The sequence below is a fragment of the Accipiter gentilis genome, chromosome 13 (assembly GCF_929443795.1).
Source record: "Accipiter gentilis chromosome 13, bAccGen1.1, whole genome shotgun sequence".
NCBI classification, from domain to species: domain Eukaryota; kingdom Metazoa; phylum Chordata; class Aves; order Accipitriformes; family Accipitridae; genus Astur; species Astur gentilis.
The window spans coordinates 34,562,383-34,581,438 of record NC_064892.1 but is presented as its reverse complement, the minus strand read 5'-3'; the positions used below and the strand labels follow the sequence as shown (position 1 = coordinate 34,581,438).

At 36.1% G+C, this 19,056-nt stretch overlaps 1 protein-coding gene across 1 annotated transcript in view; it reads left to right on the top strand.

The window, feature by feature from the left end:
• Positions 1-19,056, top strand: part of COG6 (component of oligomeric golgi complex 6) — a 57,801-nt gene that overhangs the window by 6,048 nt on the left and 32,697 nt on the right. The window contains 4 exon segments of the mRNA XM_049815975.1: positions 11,854-11,965; positions 13,885-13,967; positions 14,207-14,277; positions 15,445-15,538. Of these exon segments, the coding sequence (XP_049671932.1) occupies positions 11,854-11,965; positions 13,885-13,967; positions 14,207-14,277; positions 15,445-15,538 (360 nt within the window).

Below are 19,056 nucleotides of genomic sequence, written 5' to 3'. Positions count from 1 at the left end.
GGTGCACTTTCAAAATCAGTAGGTTCATGTTGTGGACTTCACTAGGAAGTGGATTATGTCCTCTGAGAGTCTGAATATGAAGTTAGAGTGTAATCTACATATTTTAAAAGTTGAGTGTAGAATAACTGCATAAAATATAATGCTTGTTGATATAAAATGAAGGATTTGGCAAAGTCACAGTTTAAGTAAGTGAGCAGGAGTCAAGTCTTAGAAAATTTGTTATTTTAAATATGAATATGTGATGTAGTAGGACAGAGTAGTAGTCATATTTTTTTGTAGTCTCAAGAAAAGGAAAGCTGCTTTGATTCCTTGTTCTGCAGCAGAATGGAAGATACCAAGACCAGTCTCAAGTGGTTCATGTCTAATTGGCCTTAAATTCCATTAAAGGAGATTATGCAGACTGTACGTCAGTACTTCTAGAATATAGTCCTTACTTGCACAATAGTTTACTTAAAAGACTTTCTGCTAATTCCTTTAGGAGACAGAACATCCCTCTAGTGTGAGGAGGAAAAAAGGCTTAGGAAGTAGCCTGTCCTTCTAAGGGTCTGTGTGACCTCAGAGTGCAAATGTGGGAAAAAGTTCTCTTTTGAAAGGCTATTTTTTTTAAGTATACCATGAAGTACCCACTAGCAGAAGCCAAACAATACTTGTGATCTTACAGTATGATGGTTATGGAAGACTTATAGTGCCATTTATTAACAAAGTTAACTTTTTTCCTGGCTAAACTTAGGAAAAATTTTAAGCAACAGCTACAGTGGGAAGGCTGTTTTGGTCTATTTGGGACATTCTAGTCATCTTTTCTTTTGACTTATTACATGACTGTGTTCTGATGCATCACTTTGATTTATATCAGGCATGTGAAGAGGCTTCTGCTACCAAATATAAGGGGTTTCTTGAAAAGCTGAAATCTTGCCTACAGTCAGACAAAATACAGGTCTTGAATTGCTGATTTCTTCAACTTAACAGGTGACATTTCTTAGCCAACAAAGGAGTAAATGGTGAAACTGGGAGGGCATGGCTTTTCTGCCTTCTGAGGCCTTTCCAAAAACGCTGTCTGATTGAAATGCAGAGATGAAAGCTGGATCCATTGAAAAAAAAAAAAAAGGGCAATTGAAACAATGACTCTAAAGCAAGAACAGTCAGTCTAGAACAAGGCAGTAATTGCAGAGTGTAATCAATTTTTTAGAGTTTTTCCTATAAAAAGATGTCTCTCTTCTTATTATGAAACACAGGAGTTGTCTTCAGATTTCATCAGTCCCAAATTTCTATTTCTATTCTCTGTGGTCCTACCAGCTGTTTATTTTATGATAGGCTTTTCACAAGAAAACACAACTTAGGTAGAAGTCTCTTGAAATTTAGGATAATGGGAATTTGTATTTCAATAGCACTAATATAGTAGAATTTTGTGTGTAATTTTTTAATTTAACATCATTTTTTTTAAAAACAAATTCCGTTTTATGTACCACAGTATTTGTCAGTTAAGTTCTTAAATCAGTGCCGAGTAATGGTATGTTTTTAAACATTACCCTGAAAAATAAAATTAGTTATGTTCTTCCTTTTCACATTAGTTATGTTCTTTGTTTTCACAATGATAGTTACTGAACATTTTGATAATGACAGAGATAATACATTGTGTCATTTTGCTGAACCAGTTGTTTACACTGTTCTTAAGGAAAGTTTTTTTGACTCTGCCCATCTCACTGAGTACTTCATTAAGTCCTCATCTGTTTTCAGCATTTTTAACCATTTTTAAAAAATAAGTTCAGGAATACTGATTTGCAGTAAATGATTTGCTGTGCTAGCCATTAGTCAAAAAAAATGGTCTTCTATTATGCTTGGCATTTATCTGATTTTCTTTAGCTGACCATGTTTTCATAGGAGGAGAATGTTGTGATTTGATTCAATGTTCTAAAACTCAGGGCAGACAGTAAACTTCCAGATGTATTTCATGCATTTACAGTAAACAGGTATTTAGTTTTTTAAAAATATTTAATTTTTTTTATTTGAAATTTTAGGGAGAATGGACTGCTGCCTTCACTCAGTATGATGCAGATAGAAGGTCACTTAGGCAAATAACTGAGTTTGTATTTTACAGCTTTTTTATTCCCTTCATTTTCTAAGAATACACGTTAGCTCTGGCTTTGATCAAAGATGTCTAGTTGTCTTTCTGCAATAGTCTTAAGGCTGTTTTCAGTAAATGACAGGTGGAACCTTTGGCTTGGGTAAACCCTCTTCATGCCTGGTCAGTTCTCGTGGAAACTAAATTTTGTAAAAGTGTTATAATTAGTATCAAGTTTAAGCAAACTGCAATTAAAAGAACAGAATGTTCACTTCAAAACCAGAGAAAGAAAAGTCAATAGCCAAAGTCTTTTTTATCGGAGTTGTAACTTCATTGCCCTAGCTATACAAAGCAAATAAAGGAAAGATTGAAATAGCAAGTGAACTATTTTCTTAGATTGCAACATTTTTTGACCTTGCAAATGTAAAAATCTCTTCAGAAATTTTTTCCTATGTGGCATTTGAGCCTGTGTAGTGTTTTGGGGTTTTTTTGGGTTTGGTTTGGTTTGGTTTTGTTTTTTTTTTTTTTAAATCAAGAACTGCATCATAGCAGTGAAGAATAGTTTCCTGAAGAGGCAGAGTCGCCACGGGAACTTGAGTATGAGGATGAACATTTTAAGTAAGAATGCTTGTTTATGCTTTCATCCTTGCATGTTTTCTTTCTCTTCTGTGGTACTTGCAAAGGAATGACTCTCTCAGTGGTTCTGTGTGGGTGCTAGGTTTCTTACGCTAAGTAGTTTTTGCATTGTATTATCACCTGTAGTTCAAGATGATTTTCAGTTTCCTAAGCTGCTTACCTGAACTCTTTGTTGGTCATCCTGGTCTCTCAAATTTGTGGTTTGAAGGTATAGTGGTCCACCTGCAGTATCCTGTTGGTAGTCCTGATGAGCTATTTGGGACTTCCTGTGTTGGTAAAATGTGTGATTTAAGACACTTGCTTAAATAGTTGGGGTGGAAAATGAGGTCTCATTTGAGTTAAAACTTCTGCATTCTCAGGTTGTTGCTTTGCAGCATTGTTTTTCTTGCAACTTAGTTTCTGAGCTTTAGTCCTGATTTGGCATAAATGCGATAACAAATTAAGAAAGTAATCTTCCATTAATACAATTGCATTTTTTTAATCGTGAATATGTCAGAGGTGGTGCATTTCTTTGGTCAGTTAGGTTGCTTGTTTTGATTTTATTTTCTCTGTAAAGACTAGTTAAAATTACTGTACATTAGAAGCAGAAAACTTTTCCTTCACGTTATTTAAATTATGGAATCTGCTTAACATAGGAACTAAGTTTTTGGGTTTTTTTTTTCCTCTTCTCTCTTTATTTGAGACTTATCACAACCTACTAGAACCATGTAGTGTGAAATAAAGTAGTCCAAACCATTCAACCCATCTCTCTATAACATAAGGTTAATTTATTGCTGTTCAGTAATGTAGAGTCTTGAATATAATGTTAGTTTTAATGTATTTCATAACAAACTTTGATAACAAAGAAAAACTGAGGTAGTTAATTTAGACAATTTCTGTGATTTGTTAAAAATCCACTTCTACTTCAGTATCTTCACTAGATTTCTATACATTTTCTTGAGCAAACTAATATTGCTTTCGGGTTGCATTAGGCTTTTTATGTATAGTAGTGAGGCAATTAGTTTGTTTTCAAACAACATCTGCTGCTTTTGAAAAGATGTGGGTTTGTTTATTACCATGGCTAACAGGCCGACAGAGGATCTTGCTCCTTGAAGTGAGATTTTAATAAAAGCTTTCTGTCACTTGTCAGTTCTCTTGTACCTGAGTTTAGTTCTTTTTTTTTCTTCGTGTGAAGCAGAAAACCTACTTGCAATACTAACCTACTTCACCTTACATTCGGAACAAGTGTTCTGGAGTTCAGTAGTTTCCAAACCAGAGAAATAACAGTTCAGTTCCAAAACACTATGCAGAATGCCAGAAGCCTGGCTCCATAGTAGTTCTACCAGTCACTTACCAGTAAGGTATTGTGCAAGATTGTTCTGAGGTTAGCCACAAATGACAGTTGTGGCTCCAACAACTGAAGAAAGAGACCAGAAGGCAATAGTTACAATATTAATTTTTATAAAATTAAATAAGAGCTGCTATGTGAGTGTATGTATGTGCTCAGGGAGATACCAGAAAATAAGCCTACAGAAATAGAAAATTGGTGAAAGTCGAAGTAGTTTTCTGGGAGTAAAGACCACCATACTCTGAAAACTGTATAGAAGAATGGGAATGGAAATGGCTTGGACAGAAATTTTTTGAGGCAGGCTAAAGTTTCAGAGCTTTCATTGAGATTGTGCACTTGAACACATTTACACATTATCCTGTTTTTCTACGTTCTATTAATTGTGTTCTTAAACAGAGCAAAATGTGTGTTTTGATGTCAGTCTTTATTAGTTACGTTGATTCTGGAAATCAGTTTCTGCAGCACTAGGATTGTTTCGCTTTTTAAAAATACAGTTAAATGTGATTCCCAAATATATTTTGGAATGCAGCAGTGTGTACTTCAATTTATTTTAGTTGAGTTACATTCAGACTTGCTCTTTATTTAAATTCAACAAATGCAGTTCTTGGAGTTCAGTGAATGATTTGACTGTCACCTTTGCGCTCAATACAAGGTCAAAAGTCTTAGGAGAAATGTTTCGTAGTGAACATCTGCTGCTTCAGTAGTGCTACACTACAGATCTCATGCTTGTCTCTTCACAGTGCTTTTTACCTTTTCTCTTTTAAGAAGTATCTTTTTTTTGTCATAGTTAATTTGGAAATGATGCAGGAAGTTCAGCAGTATTTGTAGCAGGTTAGAAAGGTTTGCGTTCATCAGCGTATGCTGAGAAAAGTTGTGATATGGTGGTTTGCACTGATGAGATGTATTTCATGTCTTGACCTTTTGATACTTGTAATTACATTTATTCCTGTGAATATGCTTCGTGAGAAAAAGCAGTGATTGCCCAAACTAAATTATAATTTCATGTGGGGGAGGGTGAAGGCTTGAAATTCTGAGTCTGATTTTCTTTCCTGATTTGTACCAAAGTAAAGCATAGGTAGCAGGGCACACAGGCATCAAAACAGCTAAAATGGATCTGAAGGGAAAAAAAAAAAGCCTCATTTGTCACATTCTAGCCATGACCAGCAGAGAAAGTGCAAAGCCTTATTTCCTGCCAGCTTTTCTACTTGGCAACCATGTACTCTGTTGGGGCTTGAAGTACTCTTGATCAATATGAAATGAGGCATGGTCTTACACGTCAAGAAACATTCATCAGAAGTGCAGAATTAGTTACACTGTACCATTCCTGACTGATGTTTGTCTAAGCTGCTCTTAGAAGAAAAGCCCAGGAACAGAGAGCCAGCCCATGGTCTTTGCTGGAAATTGATTTTGCTTCTTTATTGTTTTCCTACTACCTGATTTAGTTCTCCTTTTGGTGCTGGTTAAGCTAATTTGTTCTGATTTTATTCCAGGTGGATGTAGAGAACAGTGTGTTATTTTCATGCCTTTGGCGACATTTTTTAATTTGATGGCAAATTTGAAGCTAGACCAGGCAGGCCCCTTTCAAATGTCTTTATATCAGGTTGTATAAAAGTTATGCTGAAGATATCAGTCTGTTTGGTATGACAGTATCAACTAGCTCATGTCTACAAGATGGAAAATAATCTATTCACTGGAAATACACTCCTTGACAAGTTAGAAACCATGTGTCTTAACCATTGCTAAGCACTGATTTGCCTGGTAAGTATATATATCATGATTGCTGTGAAGTTTTGCCTGTGAAAATGGCTTATCCAGACTATTCTGTAGATACATACCAATGATGTTTATAGGAAGCCTGATCATTATGTAAGTAGAAAATTATTGAATTCTGTGAATTTATTTACAGCATATAAGCTTTTTTATTCTAGTGTTTAGTAATCTGTTTGGCAAGATTTGAATAATTTCTGTGCAGTTAGTATCCTCTGTTGCTTAAATTTTAATTTAGCCTTTTTGATTTTTACATATTTTTAGAGCAGAATGTATTATGTGGCAGGGCTGCAGCATTGCAGGCTAGCTGTGTTTAGGTAGGGATTACAGATAAGAGAAACCGTCTTAAGTTCAAGTCTGCTCTCCTCCTACCAGCTATCATTTGCATGATGACTTTCATAAACTCGTCAACTGTTCAGCATATAACTAGTGAATTATTTTTGCATTTTGTACGTGTTGCGCTTCTTGGAACACTTACCTCAAAAGCTTGTTCTTTCCAGTAATAGCCTTTCCCTAATTTCCAATCTAATTCTTGGATATAAATTGGCTGTTTTTTCATCTTGTCCTTTATCTTAAGAGCTTCCTTCATCTCCTCTCATAAATTAGGTTCCCCATTCTCATGGTCATCCTGCTAGCTCTCGTCTAATGGGAGGCTGTTGTTCTTGAACACAGATGATCAGGGTTGTGATCTGTTTTCCAGATGACGTCTCAGTAAAGCCTTCTGCAATATTACTGCTCTTTTCCTGTACCCTGGGAAGGTTAGACAATTCACTATGATTCTCTGTGCCTTCCTATTTTTAATTAAGGAGAAAATTTCATAATTTTATTCTGTGATGGAATTGGTCACTGAATACCTTCTCAAAGTATTTCAGTTCTCCTTTAATAAAGGATGTGTTTGACAGACAAAATGTAGAATAAAACCATTTGTTTTCAGCATTTACAACTGCGTTTTTGCACCTGGTACTTCTTAAGAATGGTTTTCTAACGCTTATTTATGTGTAGATGTTTTGTTATGTAGTCTCATATATTTGCCTTCCACAAAAACCATCACAGAAAAATAATTTTTCCAGCTGCTGCTGAAAAGCATTTATACATGTCTGTTAAAGATGGTTGTTATTTCTCTATGAGTTAAAATACTCTGTCTTTCTGAGGCTTTAAAAGTGTGTTGAATCCTCGTACCACAAATTGAAAGTATTTTCAGGATGTGCTGCTATGACTCGTCCTAGGTAAAGGAAGCTAGCAGATTTTTATGGTCTATTTGGTGGCAAGATAAAATTAAACTTTGGAAAAGCCTGGTTTTCCTCCACCTCATTTTTTAAGCTGTCTAGGTGATAATCCTAACAAACAGCGTGCATTTGTATTTGGCTCAAGGGAAGAGTGCATGAAGTGCATAGTTTTCCCAGCCTTTTGAGTTCTCTTGCAAAAGAATTCTGTCTCCCTGGTAACGATTAAAACTGGGGAAATTGCTCTTTGTTGGAGTCCCATTCCCCCCCCTGCCCCCCGCCCAAGCTCCAAAGTCCACCAGTGCTTGGCACTTCCCCCTTTGCATCCGTGCAGTGTTCCCATGATCTGTTAGTTTTGTTCTTTTATGCAGGGATAACTTTAGTTAGAAAAAACCCAACTTTGGTATAACAGCACAGTGTGGCCTTTCCTCTGCTGTTGCTTAGAACACAATTTAGAAATTATTATGTTTACAGAAAGGCCAATGGGTCTTGAAATGTCCAAAAGTCTGGACAGGTACCGACTGCTGTGGGTTATATGTAGGATGGCCTTACTCTAGCTTTTGTTGTTACCTGCATTGTGTTTTGCACAGCCCTCGTCATAGTGAAATAACAAACTTGAGTGGTATTTTAATCCATTTCTCTGCTTTAATTATATCAATTAAATTTTAGTTAAATATCTGTTAGCTTATGTCTGAGGAAATATATATATATGTATAAAAATTTAAATACCTATGTGAATGTACTGGTCTCATTAACACTGTATACTGCCAGGTACAATTCAAGGGTACGTAGCACTTAAATGTTTTGTTCCTGATCCATCATCTAGGATGTAGGATCTCTTTCTCATGCAGATTGGTAACCAAGGCAACTTTCATAGCCTGCATAAGCAGAGGTGGCTAACCTGGGTTCTGAAAATGAGTAGCTTGTTGAAATTCCATGTCCTCTGTAAAGAGCCCAAAAGAAATAGTGTATCAAAATTCAGACACATGCTTTTAGGTTTAGGATAGATGTTTCTCACCACTTCTGAATCACTGTCTTGAGAAAGATAGATGAAACATTGCTGCCACCTTGAGGCTGTTATCTTGTGTTTACATCGTGAAACTTTTGACTTGCCAGTATTCTAGAGTTTAATATATTGACTCTGTTTTATTGCGGGGTTGCAGACTGGCTCAGCAGTTATGGCAGGTGTTAGCCAAAGATGCAGCCAGGGATGGGAATGGCTTTAAAGCATGATGTTTGATTGAACCTTGTTCTCTGTAGCAGCAAAAAAGCAATGGAGAGAGGACTGTGCAGAGTGAGGACTTGCAGGCGGAGAGAGATTGATCTTCTGTCATGCTTAGTTTTTGTAACCCCAGGAGTGAAGGGGCATGGAATTCCATTGCAGACCAACGAGCATGCTGTTTGTACAGTTCCTGACTCTGGTCCTTGTTCTCTGAAAGTCTGCAACACTAATTCTAACAAATCTGCAAAGCAAACTGAAAAAACTGTTATGCCTGGTATATTGCACTTCTTAAAATCAGAGTTCCCCCTGCCCCCAGTTTGGTGAAAGGATATATTAAAAAAATGTGAGGAACAGGAGATAATAGTAAATGGAGATCTTCTGTAAGAAGCACTGAAAAGAGCACTTTTTTTTTTTAAGAGCACTTAAAAGTTTATGCACTCAGGAGATACACAGGTTCAAAGAACAGAAAAGTTTCTCAACGTCTCATCTGCTCCTGTTTTTATGGGAAATCTTGTTTCAGTTGAAACCAAAGAAGGTCTTGCATTTACTTTCTCTAGTCTCCTTCCTACCTTGCTTCTTTTCCCTAAAGGGAGGGATAATCCAGTGTAAGTATTTTCAGCTTTGTGGTTTTATATTAAATTGAGATTTCCATCACAAGAGGAGAGATTCAGAGCAACTATTAAATAAAGTTAATTCACTAAATTACATTGTCTGTTGTTTCAACCAAATCTGATGATGGTGATGTTGATGGATTAGACTTCCTCTGCACAATGGCATGAAACAGGAATGCGCTGTTGAAAGCACCATGATTGGGTGAAATTTTAAGTGTTCTTGCCTGGTACTCAATTTGAGTAGCTATGTCATATGCCTCTAGTTTTTTGGTGGGGCTTGAGAGGGGAGGGTCCTAATAAAACATATTATTGTTATTTGTTGTAACTGAGTATTGAAATGACCTCTTATTATATCCCAGAAGAGTTCTGAAGTGTAGTTTTCATGAGCAGTTTCATAGCAGCAATGAACTAAGTAGTTATTTCCCCCTTGCCTCTGGCAGCTCACTGTGCTGTTCTTTACAGAACTTAGTACCCCACTGTCCCCTAGTACAGGACTGTGGTAAACTGAATTAGAAAATACATATAACCTCCACCCCCCAAAACCCCCAGCCCCAAAACTTCTCTTTTTTTTTCCTGGCAGATTTGTACCTGTCTGATTCACTACATGATAGTATAAACAGTTCTGGCACAGTGGGAAGGGCAGTGCACGGCAGGGACAAGCAGGGATAGCTGAGGCAGCCTAAGCAACGTGTCTTGGGCATTGTTGAAATGGTGGAATACATTACTACAGAGCAGACCTGATTCATCTTTCATCCGTGCTGTGAGAATGATGTAGCTATCATCAGAAGATCTCTCACAAGCCTAATATTTAATTAAAAATACTCTTTTGTTGGTATCCTCCTGTCTGTTAATTCCTGTATGTTTTGTAGATAGCTTCTCTTGGTATTTTTTTTCTGTGTCTAGCTGAAGTTACATCATGACTTCCTCTCTTCAGATTTTATTGCCTAGTCTTCCTGCTGAAAATGTACTGAATGCGTTCAAAATGATATTCTTCCATTCTCCTTCCGCTGTATTGAGGTCTGCCACACTTTCTGTGTCAGAAAAGCGTATCGGGGGCTGGAAACAGTGCCAGGTCTGTTTAAGTTTGAAGATGGTCTTGCATGTCTTCACCCCCATATGAGAGATTTAGACAAAGTTATTTAAAGAGAGAAGATGGGGCAACTTCGATGCCTTCAGACCCATTACCTCACACGTTTCCCCTCTCTGCCCCCAGAGTCTTTTGGTACTTCCCGTTCTCTCCTAAATCTCTCTCTCCCCGTGCCCCATTCCTTGTGCTAGAAAACTGACTCCACCTCCTTGCCAAACCATCATGATGCTTCTCAATCTCTTTCTTCTCTTCCAAATACCTTTCCTTTTTTCCTGTACCTGCATTTTCTTGTTTCCAAACTGTGTATGCACTCTTGAGCCCTCCCTTTTTAGACTTCTTCCCTGTTCTTCCCTTGCAGTGAGGTACCATCGGATTGCTTGGAAAGTGCCACAATTTTTTGTGGATGCATCTGCTGTCATTGCCTGTTTAGTTGGCCAAAATCATCCTCCATCACTCTTGTTCCTTCTCTGAGAAACATTCAGCTTCATGGAGACCCTGAATTTGCAATTGTAGAGTTTGCTTAGAAAAAATTAAATAGACAGGTTGATTGTAACCATTGCAAAACTGTCAATGTAGAGGCAAAATAGCCACATCTGCATAGGACCCTGGTGAAACCTGATTTACCAGTTAAAGATGTGGTATTAAAGCATGTGAGTTTTTGGTTTTTCTTTTTGGTTAGGTGTCTTCTTTGTAACTTACAAGTACTGGGTTGCTTTCCCCTTTGATTTTCATAAATTTTACTGTTAAAACACTGCTGGATTTTATATTCCCCTCCTTCTCACTGTTCAGTATGCTAGAGCACTGACAATTGCAGAAACATTTAATCTGATCTCTAAAAGAGAGTTGCGGAACTGCAGGATGGGAAAGTCATCCATGTCTACAGAAGGGAAACCAGTTTTCTGTGCTTCTTCAGCTGAATGAAGTCTAGACACTAGCTGGATAGTAGAGAAGGGGTAAATAAGTAAAAGCCTATTTTTCAAGCTTTGGTCTTGCAAGGAAATTTGATTATTACAGTCAGTATTAGAAGTGTGCTTGTCTGTCTTACCACCCTATAACATCAGTGTATTTATCTTGCAATAATTACATTGGAAGCTGAAATGGTCTTAAAGTTACTGAGCCTTATTCTTCTACAAATAACTAATCAGTGTCTTCTCAATGTTCTGAAGAAGTAGTCTTTATTTCCTGGAATGCTGTGTGCTCAAACCACAGTTTGAGAAAATTTTCTGTTGCTACAGGAATTCCAATCCCTTCCTGTGGAAGAGAACTATATTTGTTTGGGTCCTTCTGTGATAGTAAGGTGTGACAAAATGTGCAAAAAGATGCTGCCCACGAGATGGCGTTTCCATATAACATCCCTGCTGTGTTTCTTTCTGGGAGGGTAATCAAGAGAATTAACCATTACGTTTTGGTTGCTTGTGAGATTAGTAAATTTGTATCCTAACTGTATGTTGTTTAAGAAGAAATGGATCTTTTCTACAGAAAAGTAGATTATCTAATGATAATTTTCTCATTTTGGGTGCTACAGCTTTTTGTGTCTCTCTGAAAACATGAGATGAAAGCCCATTCTTTCCCTGATGAATTCGAAAGGAAATAACTGCAAGCATTACAACTGTACAAGCACAAAGTATCTGGATTAGCTAACTTGTGATAGAAATGCTAAAGGAATATTTTTTAAAGAACTTAATAGCTTTCAAATGTGCTAACTTACCTTTATATTGTCTTTACTCAGTAATCTATGTAAGCTTAACAGAAAATTCTATGTGGAGGTGCAACTGAAGTGTTTGATGACAAGAATGTACTATTAGAATTTAATAACAACAATTTCTAATGCTAATTATATTTCCAAAAGTATGAATATGCAAAATAAATCTGAGATAAACATAAAAAAGGTAATGTCCTCTTCACTTTTGTTTTATTACAGTCAGAGACTAGAAATGAAAGCACAAGTTGCAGATGCATTCATAGCAAAATTCCAACTGACGTCGGATGAAATGAACCTCCTTCGAGGCACAAAAGATGAGCCAATTACTGAGGTAGCTCAATGAACATTAAAAGCTTTGCCCTGAACTAAAATGTAGAAGCGTCCTAGCTGAACTGTACATGAGATCTTATTACCCATTTGTAATTTAATTTTTTATGGAGGAATGTACCTTTTAACAGAATGGTGAATTTCTGAGGAGTTTGAAGTGTGTGATGAAAGATTCAAGTAACAGAAAGAAAATCAACATTAAATTCTAGTTTGTGTAATGAGTTTAAGGGTCAAATGAGCTATCGTGTGGTTCTACGCTTCAGAAAGACCTTTATGAAGTTTGAACTTTCAGTGAAGGTATTTTAAAACTTCATCACACTCAAATAAAGCAAATGAGAAATTTGGAGCACTTTAGTAATAGGTAATACTACCTTTGCATGTGTGTGTGCATTTTGCATATGCATGTATATAGGTATTCAGTGATTTGAAACAATAAAAGCTGAGACTTTCCTTCATTATCATGTGGTTGATGAAGATATTGGGTGCTGATTCATTTTTAGCCACCTTTCAAAACAAGTTTTTGAATATGTTTGTGGTTTGAATAAGAAGGCACATTGTTCTTCAGTAAAAGCAAACTGAATAATGAGAGAATTGAGTACACTTAATAGATTTTTATTATTGTAGTTGCATAGAAACCTTCACTTAAATGTAGACTACCTGCTGAGACCTACTATCTCATTTCCACAGGCATCCTGTTTGCAGTTAAAGCGTTATTAAAGACATGGAGCAGATAACCATAAACACTACTAATGAAAGCATAAATGGAATGTGTTAAATGATTGTGCACTTGAGTAATTGCTGTATGCTTTTGTACCAACTATTACCATGAAAGAACATTCAGGTTTCTAAAAAGCACATGTTGCAGGGAACAATGACAGCAGCACTGTGTTATTTATTCAGTGCTTGGTTTGCAGCAGAATGAGGATTAGTCCTTTTGATACTTTGATCTGTATAAAAATGTGTAGAAGTAACTGATACATAATCGTAGTTGTGCTAATGAAATGGCAGACTTGAGTAAAATCGTGTGTGTGCTTTTCTCCTATGATGGAATCAACCAGTATGCCTAAAGCATTTTTAGGCAGGCTTCTGTTTTGGCAATTTTTTAATGTTTTTGGTGTGGTTTTTTTTTCATGAAGGAAGAGTGATTTGGGTTTTTATAAACATGATCTTCAACACAGTTGATGCAAGGCAGTAGGTTAAATCAGTGTCCTACTTCACTTAGAGTATGTATATTTTTATGTGACTTGGGCCAGAATGAAACTTTACTTTCCAGAGGCAAACTGTGTTCAGGTCACAAAAGATGTAACAGTTACATCTGAATTAGCTAGTCTCTTCCATCTTGTTTGAAAGATGACTTCATAGTAAGAGGTGTTTGAAAATGTTAGTGGATTTTCACTTGCTCTCTGGAACAGTAACAGAATAATCTTTTTGGCCATATGTCCATGTCTTAAGGGTTTTTTTTTCTTTGCTTCTGCTGCTGCTGAGTTATACAGGGAGGAAAGATTGTCCTGGAAAACCTTGGTCTAATCTACTGCAAATGTTTGATTTGTCTTAGAAATCGTTACCATGCATAGTAATGTCCTCAACATCTCCCCAAAGTGTCAACTAATAAATGTAAAATACACACATGCTGCATAAAATACAGGTTAAAACTGCATCTTTGCTGCTATTAATTTTTTTTTTCCTTTGTGTGGAAGAAAGGTGTGATGCAATGGGAGAGAAGAGACTCTTAAGGCTCTTAAGGTGGAATGAAAGGTGGTGGAGGGGGGCTTGTATTTTAAAAGCAGCACTTGCAACACACACCTGCAAGGAATAAGAATATGGAATTGATATGGGGAGTATAGAGTGCTAGAGATTTGAATGAGAAGTTACTGCTTTTAAACAGTGCTCTTTTTTTTTTTTTTCTTTTTTTAATTGATTTAGGATTTTTTCAAGGCTTTGGGAAGAGTAAAGCAAATTCACGATGATGTCAAGATTCTCCTCCGGACAAATCAGCAAAGGGCAGGGTGAGTGCTACTTAAGTGAGTGCGAGATAAGCATTTACTAGTTAAAAGCAGAAGTTACAGCAAGGTCTCATTCTTTACTCCATATGACTACACAAGAGAGTATTTCACAAAAAAAGGAAGAATAGTAACATTTTTAAATTTTCATAATTTTAATAATGGTGTGTTTTATTTGATTTGTACATGCCTTTGCTAGTACTATCTAAAATAATATTTGCAAATAAAATCTTTTTGTCTTGTAGCTTGGAAATTATGGAACAGATGGCTTTACTGCAAGAGACATCTTATGAGCGACTTTACAGATGGACTCAAAGTAGGACTAAGATTGTTTTTATGTTTATGAATATTATTATGATGATTCCTTTAATTCCTTGATGTGGATTGAACTCGGCAAAAACCCTTTCCGAGATTCATTAGCAAGGCTTTGGCTTTCCTTCTTACTGAAAGATTTGTTGTAAACCAAATAGTTAATTGGTGATTCTCTCCTTTTTCAACCAATCTCATCTGTTTGTAAAAGTGTATTATTTATTTGTATTTTTAGATGCTTTTCCACAGAGAACAACAACTACAGTTTGGTAGTCTAAGCAAATTGTTAAATGCATTGTGTTTCATTTTCTTGCAGGTTACAGGGAAGTTGTTGGTTTTGACCATTTGGTAGTAAGATGTAGTTTAGTGGGGGGAGTGGCTTATTGCCTTTAAAAAATTAAAATAACCCACAACCTTATTTCATCAGGATGGTCTTTTGAATGATAGTAGGCGATCATTTTTTTTGATATCTACTCTGGACCCAAGTGTCAGTTTTCAGTGTAACACCTTGGTAGTGTAAAACGTAGATTTTTATTTTTTTTTTATTACTTCTCTCTTCTCCTAAGACACTGAGAGGAAGATTTGTGAAAAAAAGCTGGTGCAATGCAATATTATACTTGTTAGCTGTTCTTCAGCGGATGCTGAAACCTCAGATAATGGTTGTGGTTTCACCCTAATGAAAATTCATAATTTTTATGCCGATGTTTGATTAGTTTATATGATTTCCACATTCTTGCATAGAATATACAGGATTATATAGTTAATGTGATTAAAGTAAAAAAACAAACAACAAAACACACCCACAGCTTCCTTAAATACTTGCTCCCTTTTTTCTTAATAGTTTACCTGGAATGTGATAAACTATTGTAAAGGAGCCTGACAGAATTCTGGTGGTTAAATGACTTGACATTTGTATGTGGGCTCAAACAGATACTAAGCTTCCTTTGATTTTTATTATTGTTGAAATTTGTGATGGACATCCATTTTACAGTGAAGTACTGCTTATGGGGGAATTCAATTACATTAACACAAACTAGGCCAGGTAGCATATTCTGAAGGCTTCAATTCAAAATCAAAAACTTTGAGTTTTCAACTCATTTTCTGGTTTGACAGCTTGTTATAAAAGGTATTACAGTGTAAAGAATGGGCTTTTTTCTGTGTTGATATTTTATAGATGAATGCAGGTCTTTGACACAAGAATCATGTGACATTTCTCCAGTTCTCGCTCAAGCTATGGAAGCCTTACAAGATAGACCTGTCCTGTATAAGTAAGTAAATGTTCATGATTAACAGAAATGAGTATTTCCAGCCTAGGCAATTTAAAGATGGGCATGAATTACAGCGCCAAAGATGGTGGCAATTTAGTCCTGTGTCAGATTTTATAAAAATAAAAATATAAAAAAAATCATATTTCAACTTCTTTAAATTTCAGAAGTCTTTTTGACATAATTATGGTACAGTAAATGTCACTGGACTTTTTCCAACTTACTGGTCTCTAATTAAAGTAAAATGTCAGACTGTATTTATTTTAATCTAAATGAATTGTGAATTTCTTCTGCTCTCATTGTGTAGGGTTCTCCTGAAGAAAAAAAATGCTGTCCAAAGCATGTGATTGTCTCATTTAAATTCCGAAAGTAAAAAATTGATGAAGGCTAATTAGCTTTTACTGAAGGGTTTCTGGTAGTAAGAATGTCTTGCATTATGAGTTGTACATTAATCTATTAAAAACAGTCTACTACATATGGGCCTCTAAAGCGTAGAGGTACTTTATATTTACATATATATAGCATACGGTACTGTTTAGTCCTTGTTCAGAATTTGCTGAAGGGACTTAATGTAAATGAAATGGTAGTTAGTAGAGACAACTTAACCACGAGGTGGCACTGTAAGAACTGTTTTTTATGGGGGTGACCCTACCTGAAGAGGTGGTACTTAAGCTTCTTCGCTTTTTAGGGGTTTTTTTTGAAAAATGCATTGGTCACATTTTGCAACTATTGCAAATTACTTTCAGCCACAGGCATCCAGGACAGCAGAGTACTAAGCAGTCTTTCAAAGGCTAGCGTTGTCTTTAAGAGTGTCAAATGTGTAGGTGTACACACACCCCAATGGTGTAGGTGTGTGACACTGTAAATCTCCATTGAGCTCTTAACAGGGAGAATGCACAGTGCAAGCGGACCTTAAAAGTTCTGTCAGTATGAGGGAGAGTGCACATCTCGACATGCTCAGTCAGTTCTGCTTGTTAATGTGAGGGAGAGGTGGTGTCCCTCGGCCTCCCAGCTTTTTTGCATGTGGTACGTTGCAGTGCACTGGGCCATAGCTGGGGGTTGCAGAGTGTTTTCTTGCATTCTGTCCTCCAGGCCCTCTTTCACAGCTGCAAAGGATCAGTCACAACCGTGTTCGCAACATTTTATAGGATTCTTTATAGATATAGTTTATATTTTCTGTAATAAATATTTTGTTAAATTTTGTTACTTTCAAACTTCATAAACCCATTGTTTTGCTTTTTTAACATTTATGACCCCCGTCCCCCGTCCCCCCTCCCCCAGCTCCTTCTGTATAAATCCACAGCTGGACACTTTATAATGAATCTGCAAAAGAGACTATATTTTTCTTCTGACACCTCTCTCAAAAACAGCATTACTAGTATTACCAAAGGTAGAACTTCATAGATAGGACTTTTCTTCTGCCAGAAAGGCAAAAATAAACATTACTGTAGAAGATGCAGTCATATGTCTCTCATCATAGATTATCATGCTTAACTACTTGCTACAGCAGCATTGTCAAAGTTGCAGTACTGATGCTTTGCGTTTTAAATCTCAAGATTTAGTTTATTCCCTTCCAAAATTTTTTTTATATCTTTAGGACAGAACCTGCTGAGTTTAAAATGTAAAAATTACATCACAGAAGAAAGTAATTTTAAATCATTGTTGGTTTTATACATATAAGCACTGTTATGTGGACTAAACACTTTTCCTCCAAATCACTGTCCTTGCATCTGATAAAGATTGTGATTTGATTGGGGGAGAAGTGAGTAAGATGGAGAAGGGCAGTAGTTTAGAAACAAAACTACAAATTCTTGTTTTCTTATACTGACTGACTTCTTGTTAACTTAAGGTGGCAGAAAGATTGCACCATGAATGGATTTTGGGAACTGCAGTCAGTAGGGTTCTGAAATAAACATTGCAGTTTGGTTTTCATTTCCTGGTTCTAACAGAAAAATTGAAAACTGTTTCATAGAAAATACGTGGAATCATAGCTCAAAGCAGTGTTCCTCTTCCATCATCCTCTCTGGTTTTGAAAGCCTTTTCTCCACCTCCTTCCTCTCCCCGCAGTGATCATTACTGGGTTTTTAAAAATTGAAGCTGGGTTGAAAAGAATCCAAATGTTGTTTTCTTCCCCTACCATGAGTACATGTAATAACATAGTAGTGAATACTGTGTTTTTAGTGTAAATAATAGTTATTACTGAATTTTTTAAGATGCAGGATTTTGTAATAGTTATACCCAGTTATACTGAGAGCAAAAGAAAAATTAGTAGTTTTCTTTTTCTTTTTAAAACAGAATTATCATTATTAAATGCTGTTTTCAAAACTAATAACAAGATTACAAGATCTGTTTTGCTGCTGTATTTTTAATGATCTATTATATAGCTGTTTATTGGAGGGGATTAAAAATAAATCTTAGCTAGTTTCTACAAACACTTGAGATTTTTCACTGCAATGCTGCTACTCCTGGACTGTGGGTAGTCGGCAGATCCTGGATCTCTCCCACTTCTAATTGCATAATTTTTGTAAATTGTAATTTATTAAAGACTTTTTTCATTACTTTTTTTTTAATTGCAGATATTTACTCTCTGAGTTAACAAGTACAATGTATGATGAAAAAGATTTAAACAGAAATTTCTGGATTCTTCAGTGTGCTTTTTTCCCCCCTCTCTCAAATAGTCATGTAGATTGAAAAGAGCAAACCTGAAGGTTCCCTTAGACTTTTTATAGCATAATAGAAATCTAATTGAACTTGGAACATATTTGAAACAGTATATTATTTTCTTTTGTATTTTATTCTCCCCATCTGTTAAGTCTGAATGCAGTACTCATTTAACTTCAGTCAGTGAGTAACATGCTTTTTATTATTATTATTTTTATATCTGTTCAGCTGCTGGGTGTCATTGGTAAGTGACACCATGCTTACTCTTTGGCATTTCTTCAGTTATATTGGAAAAATAAACTGTCATGTGTATTTTCTTTCACTCCTTTGTAATTTATGTGTTTTGTGCAAAATGCTTAAATTTGTTTTTTCAAAAAAAAAAAGAAAAAAAAAAGAAGTGTTCCATAGCTTGCAAAAATGCTGTTTCTAAGCAGATGTAACAGGGATCCTAGCAGTGTTCATTTCCCATCCTTTGTGCTGTAGCCCCAACAGGAAGGTAGCCTGCTCCAAAAATGAGCTGTGTGTATGTTCTTGCTACCTCCTCTACTGCCAGCAAGCCATTTGGGGATATGCATTCTGGGCTGTAATTGTCCATCCATTAAATATCTAACTAAGACTCATTTGATTAAAACCAGTGAACAACTATCAAATGAAAATAAATTTTTTGCTACTAATCATGTGGTAGCCTAGAAGAAGGAGAAAGCCTTGTGTGGCAGTGCAGTAAGTTGCTGCTTCTGTCAATCAGAAGGACCACATGTGGACAGGAGTCCTAGACCTGTCAATACATGCTTATATGTAAAAAAATGGAAAAGCTGATTTTTCATTTATTTATTTGTGTAGGGCAAGGGAATGGGAGGGTC